The sequence below is a fragment of the Lipotes vexillifer genome, unplaced genomic scaffold (assembly GCF_000442215.2).
Source record: "Lipotes vexillifer unplaced genomic scaffold, Lipotes_vexillifer_v1.1 scaffold952, whole genome shotgun sequence".
NCBI classification, from domain to species: domain Eukaryota; kingdom Metazoa; phylum Chordata; class Mammalia; order Artiodactyla; family Lipotidae; genus Lipotes; species Lipotes vexillifer.
Genome location: NW_006773530.1, coordinates 515892 through 523055, shown reverse-complemented (window position 1 = coordinate 523055; position 7164 = coordinate 515892). Strand labels below are relative to the sequence as shown.

Here is a 7164-nt window from a genome sequence, read left to right as displayed (position 1 = left end):
CCCGGTAAAAAAAAAAAAAAAAAAAAAAAAAAAAAAAAAAAAAAAAAAAAAGGAGGGAGATTCTCTGCAGTTCCACAGTCTTTCAGAAAGCCTCTCTTAGGGTGAAAACTGCACCACTGCCATTGCCACCGCTGTTCAAGCTCTGCTCAGTAGGGGCATATCTCTCTCTCATACACAAAATGTCTATCAATCTATCAATAGAATGGGATTCAAAAGTGAATGAGCGCGGTACTCTTTTGTGTGTGGCTTCTTTTGTTCCACATGATTTTTTTGAGGTCAATGTTATATGTATCAATGGCATGTTCTTGTTTATTACTCTATAGTATTCCATGGTATGAATACAGTAGTCCACAACTTGTTTATCCTTTCTGCTGTTGGTGGATATTTCTAGTTAGGGCATTTTTTTTTTGCGGGGGGGAGGCTTTTATGAATAAACTTGCTGTAAATATTTTTGTGAAAGGCTTTTTGTGGACATACTCATATTTCTTACTTCCTATGTATACCTAAGAGGGAATTTAAAGGTAGACATATGTTCTATTGATACAAATAATAAATGCTGGAGAGAACGTGGAGAAAAGGGAACCCTCCTACACTGTTGGTGGGAATGTAAATTGATGCAGCCACTATGGAGAACAGTATGGAGGTTCCTTAAAAAACTAAAAACAGAGGTACCATATGATCCAGCTATCCTACTCCTGGGCATATATCTGAAGAAAACTTAAATTCAAAAAGATACTTGCACCCCAATGTTTATAGCAGCACTATTCACAATAGCCAAGACATGGAAACAACCTAAGTGTCCATCAACAGATGAATGCATAAAGAAGATGTGGCACATATATACAATGGAATATTACTCAGCCACAGAAAGAAACAAAACTGAGTTATCTGTAGTGAGGTGGATGGACCAAGAGTCTGTCATACAGAGTGAAGTAAGTCAGAAAGAGAAAAACAAATACCGTATGCTAACACATATATGTAGAATCTAACCAAAAAAATGGTTCTCATGAACCTAGGGACAGGGCAGGAATAAAGATGCAGACGTAGAGAATGGGCTTGTGGACACGGGGAGGGGGAAGGGTAAGCTGGGACGAAGTGAGAGAGTGGCATGGACATATGAACACTACCAAATGTAAAATAGCTAGCTAGTGGGAAGCAGCCGCATAGCACAGGGAGATCAGCTCAGTGCTTTGTGACCACCCAGAGGGGTGGGATACGGAGGGGGGGGGATGCAAGAGGGAGGGGATATGGGGGTATATGTATACGTAGAGCTGATTCACTGTGTTATACAGCAGAAACTAACACAACACTGTAAAGCAATTATACGCCAATAGAGATGTTTTAATAAATAAATAAACAAAAGAAATAAAGGTATGACTTGGAAAAGCAGACATGACAATGATAAGGCCATTTTTCCCAGTCCTGAATATTTGTGTATTTTAGCACTTTAAATAGATATTAGTGTATACAGTGGTTAAAAGAAGAACTCAGTAGGCACCTGTTCCCAAATATCTTCCTCTTAGCCTACAACCACTGTCCAGAATTCTGCTTGAGAGATTTATTCCTCCTGGGTTTATCACCAGGAGTTCTCAGCACGTTGATGTGAGCTCACCTGCAGGCTTCTTTCCAGCCTCACAACTGGCTGGGAGAGTGGCGTGAAGGGTTTGGGCACGTGGGGTGCTGCATTCAGGCCCTCTGGGGAAGTGTGAAGGCCTTGCTTTGCCTGGGAAAGAGGGGTGACAAAGTGCTGCATTCAGGCCCTCTGGGGAAGTGTGAAGGCCTTGCTTTGCCTGGGAAAGAGTGGTGACAAAGGAGGAACCAGGAAAGGGACAGGGAAAGCCTAGGATGGGCCCTAAACTTTGACTTACCTCATCGTTTTGTTTTCCCCATGGTTGTACACTTTGGTATAGGTTGGAGTTGAGAAGAAAGGAAAGGGAGAAGCACAGTAGGAGTTTAACGTGATGTTACTGAACATGTTTGGAAGATAGGAGCCCAGTGTGAGCCAGTAAGAGACTCTGGGACATTCTCAAGGGAATAACAGTGCTGTGTAATTGTAGCAGGAAGAGCGATACATGAAGAAGGTATTGCCAGACTCTTTTAAGCCTTCCAGAAAGATCAAAGCACTTCATATTCATGTACAGCACATACACACACTCCAGTGAAGAAAAATCTGAGGCAGCCAAGTTCCCCTCTATCTCACAGACAGGCCATAATATGTGCAGAAATGCAAAGACTCGGTCTAAGGACAACAAGCCCCAGGGTAGAATGAGAATAAGATCTCAGATCACCTACTAGGAACCCAGCGTGGCTTGCAATGGACATCTTCGCTCTAAGGTTTTATTCCTGTATTCAAATGTGCCACAGCATCCGTTCTCTAGTAAACAATTCTCATGTTTAAGACAGCATGATAGTAGTAAATCAGCTCTGAAAGTCTACTGGTATAAATGCCATGTGGTATCGGTTAGATCACAAACCAAAGCCAATTTTTCAAATCACTTCCTGCTGGAATTACCACAACATTTTAACAGATGTCTTTTGGAAAGTTCTGAAGCAAAACAAGCCCCCATCAGAGTATGAAATAAAACCGAAAAGAAAGTAAACTGTGGACGGATTATTTTTTTTCTTTCGGCAGTAAGAGAAAGATTGGAGAAAGTCTTAAGATCTTTGGAGAAATACTTGTTCATGGCCACAAAAGTGGAGAAATTAACTTTTCTCTCACACACACACCACAGGGAGAAACTGGGGTTTGGAAAATATTCCTTCATCATTCACCAAAGAAATTTCTTTGACAGCTTTGAGTATAATGTCTGTTATTTCTTGTTCTGAACACTGGTTATAACAACTCCAGCTTTTGTTGAAGGAGTTCCATAGGAAGCTAGGGTAACAATTTGAGGCTATAACTAATGGGGCCAGCAGGGACAGAAATGCAGTGAAAGCATCAAAGAAGCATCTTTTGTCAGGGACAAGATGACTGGTGGTGGCTGATTCTAAAATGGTGCAGTATGGAGTCTGAGGCCTCTCAAAATCAGTGGGAGGGCCAGAGTGGAAGCCTGGAAAAGGAAGGAGATACTTCTTTTTGCACCTTTCTTCAATGTTTTGTTATGGAAAATTTCATGAAAAGTACAGAAAAGTCAAAAGAACCATAGAGTGAACACGCGTATAACCCATGAAGGAGATATTAGTTTTCATCTGACAGTTTGTTTATACTGGGGCTGATTTTGACCCTCATCAAAGAAGTGCTTTTGAAAGAATGAATGAGTGGTCTGACAATCTTGCCACACAGTTATTCTGGGGAAGCCAATGTTGTTCAGTGCTACTCGTGCCTGGAGTAATAATTCCAAAATCAGATTTCCCCATGGGTCTGCTTCTATCATCTGTTGTTTTGGATGCTTCTTGTTCATGCTGATTTGTCTCCTCCTTGCCTTGTTATCTTTGACTTTGTGCTGGATGTTATACTGAAAAATTCTATGTAGAAATCATTTGACAGTTTCTTTGTAGAAGATTTTTGTTTGCTTATGCCAGGCACACGGGGGTGTTAGCAGTACAACAAATATTTACTGAGTGTTACTGAGGCAGTAGGAATACAGTTATGAACAAGAAATGGTTCCTGCCCTTACAAGTCTTAGTCTGAATAAGCAACAGGATTAATTTAAATAGAGCCTTTAAAGAATAATTTAGTTCACACAAGTTTGATCAGCATGTAGCTTTTCCTAACCTTATCCATCTACGTTAAGGAATAGCATGCTGGGCCATGCAGAGATACCCCAAGGTAGCAGTTCTCTTGCAGTTTTATTTCTTAGATAATTTAAGAAAAAACTGTATGAACTGACTATTGTATTTGCCATATAAAAACCTAATCAGAAATAATCAGAATGATTTTATTTCCTTTGACCAAATACCCAGGAAAGAGGATGCTTTAAAACACTTCGCTAGGGACTTCCCTTGTGGTGCAGTGGTTAAGAATCCGCCTGCCAATACAGAGGACACCGGTTCGAGCCCTGGTCCCGGAAGATCCCACATGCCGCGGAGCAACTAAGCCCATGCGCCACAACTACTGAAGCCCACACACCTAGAGCCCGTGCTCCACAACAAGAGAAGCCACCGCAGTGAGAAGCCCGCGCACTGCAACGAAGAGTAGCCCCCACTCGCCGCAACTAGAGAAAGCCCGTGCGCAGCAACGAAGACCCAGTGCAGCCAAAAATAAATAAATAAATGAACAAATAAATAAAAATAAATGTATATTAAAAAAACACTACGCTAAGGCAGTTACTAATTCATGCCAAGAATAAAACCATAGCTCACGTGAATATTATAAATTTAAATACTCTACACAGACAGACCATCTGCAGGGGCTTGAGTGCTTGTGTCTAGGTGGTGGAACCAAAGAACACAATCCTTCCACACACGAGCTCAAGAGTACCTAGTTTCAGCCCTCACAAGCTGGAGGCTGGAGCTACTATCAAAAGAATGGATTGTACACCTGAAAACTAACACAATATTGTAAACGCTTCCATTTAAAAAATTAAATTTTAAAAAAGAGTGGAGAGGCTGATTAGCTGAGAAGGAATCTTCTGTGGAGTGTAACCCACGCAGACCTTGATTTAATGATGGTGACTAAAACTGAATGGTCTGAGCTCTCTCTCTGGACTTGCCGTCCTTAGTCATTTCCAGGTGTTACCTCATGTTTGTTTAATGGGATGGGGGCGTTTCTCAAACAGATGAGAAATAAAAACCATGCCTCATCCCTCACTCCTGGAAAAAAATACTCAACAGGAAAGCTGACTAAGGAGATTTAAGACAAACTACCAAAATTACTATATTAATATCACTAATATATTTTCTGCCTTGCAGTTTCCTCCTGTGTAATTTTTTGAAATCCTTTCATGAGACACCTTTTGTTTCTTGGAAACAGGTTTGATTTCCATGTAGGCTTTGCATTCAGGTTCCTTTTTCTACTTCCATGAGTTCTCTATTTTGCACACTACAGCGTCTTACTCGAGACCTGCACATCACTACCTATGACTGATTCTTATGACAGAGCCAAGTTAAGTCTCTGGCCACATATACCACATCTGTCAAAATGATCGCTTTCAACGTGGGAGCCACAGACCCTATGAAATTATCTTCTTAAATAAGATCTAGATCAAAGTTAACTGGGCCTGAGGAGATGGCATTTGCTTTGCTTAAAAGTTAATGAGCAACCCTGTCAGTTAAAATTTAGAAACTTAGAACAGAATTAGACCTTGAGTGTTCCTCCCCTCTGAAACATGTCTGCCATAGGCTTAAGAAGAAGTAGAACTGCATACACCAGTGCTAAGCCTCTGATGGAACCGAGCATTCCTTGTGGTTTCCTCTATTTGTTTTCACCTATTTGCACTAAGATGGTAAGTACCCTTGAAGTCCGTGGTGTCTGCTTCCTCCTGAGATCTTGAGCATGACCCTTACTTTATTTGGGTTTCCCATCACTGTTGAGACACACAGAGCTGGTATCATTCAAGTGCACAAATAATTTGTTGAGTTCTTGCAATGAGGAGGCATTTTGCTGACATCATGGAAGACTGAAAGGAAAATTAAATATGGCCCCTGACCTCTAGGAATTCATAATCTAATAGATGAAAAGACACATCCAGGGATAATTCATGTTACAGTAAAGCAATGCTGTATGGAAAGTGCTGTACTAGAGGGCCAACTGAATCCAAAGCTGACATGGTTTAGAGTTTAAAAGAGTTTCACTGTCCTTCTCAAGAAGATCCTGCAAAGGGGATTCTGGTTTAGTAACCTGTTAGTCTCCTAACAGGATTGGCTGCATGATTTGTGGGGCCCAGTGCAAAATGAAAATGCAGGACCCATTACTCAACAACTAAGAATTTCAAGACAGTGACATCATCTAACCAAGCATGGAGCCCTTCTGAGCGTGGGGCCCTATGTGACTACACAGGTCACATGCCCATGAAACCGGCCCTGTCTTCAAATACAGACTATGAATATGAGGAAGGGGCAAATTTGGAGCAGTCCAGAGGAGGAAATAATACACAAGAAATTTTCTTCCGAAGAGTTCACAGGAAAATAAACTCACTCTAAGAAGATAATTTGGTCTTTCCCAAATTAGCAAATGGGATCGGGATCTAAAAGATATAAAGTTACAATTTACAAAAACAATTTCACAGATATTTTACAGCTACATGGTAAGGATAATAATAATAGGAACAGTAGCTGACACTAACCCACAGAGCTTCTTAAGTGCCCAGATTCTTCTAAGCCTATTATTTAAATTTACTCATTTAATCCTCAAAATGGCCCTGGAAGGTAGATACTATTCTTTTCCTATCTTAAGGACAAGAAAACTGACCTTAGAGCCCCTGGTCACACAGCAAGTAAGTGGTAGAAGCAGGATTCAAACTCAGTCTAGCTCCAGGATCTGTGCTCTTAACCATAACCACTACTTATGCTACTTCTCATAAAACCAAGACGCATTCCGAAGGAAGGACACGGGAGTGCCCCCAATATATTCATTCCTTAATATCATAGATTTGACTTAACCAGATACTGTGTGTTGTGTGCACGTTTTTAATTTTTTCTTTTTTTGCATTTCATGTTCATAGTTTAACAGCACCCGTTCGCCCTCCCCCACTGAATGTTGCCACATGACCCCATGGAGTAGAAAGGTACTGGTTCTGAGAACGTTCCGTCACAGCCTGTCCCATTCTCTCTATACACTTTCACTTTCTTCTCTCTTTCTTTATGGCAAACTGTGTTGTTTCTAACTAACTAACAGGTATTCTTTTAAATCAATTTAAAGAGCGGTATTTTCCTAACTTGAATTAAATAAAATATAAACTAGACAGTAATATCATTGGCTTTTACATCCCCCCCTCCTCCAAGCTGCAATTAAGGCTATGTTCAAGGCGTCACCTAACACCATCCCTGGACTCTGTAGTTTGGAGAAAAGAAATTTCAACTTGCCCTATGTTTGTTAGAACTGTAAAGGTTCAGCTTCTCAAAGCAAAAGAGAACAGGACAAAAGGATTCGCCGTCAGCCAATTGTCCCTGTCACCATTAAATAAAAAGTGCTTTTGGCTGCCGGCCAGAGCCTGCAGTCAGGTCACTATTCTTTCTTTGTTTCCCAGTCCATTGTTATTCAAGGAAGGAATTGCCTACAAAATG

The 7164-nt window shown here is 40.9% G+C and overlaps 1 protein-coding gene across 1 annotated transcript in view; it reads left to right on the top strand.

Annotated features, from left to right (window-relative positions):
- Positions 1 to 6602: 6602 nt before the first annotated feature.
- NHS (NHS actin remodeling regulator) overlaps positions 6603 to 7164 on the top strand; it is a gene marked incomplete at its 5' end in the record, with an annotated part of 13285 nt that continues 12723 nt past the window's right edge. The window contains one exon of the mRNA XM_007448358.1: positions 6603 to 6665. Coding sequence (XP_007448420.1) covers positions 6603 to 6665 — 63 coding nt within the window. The remainder of the gene's footprint in view (positions 6666 to 7164) is intronic.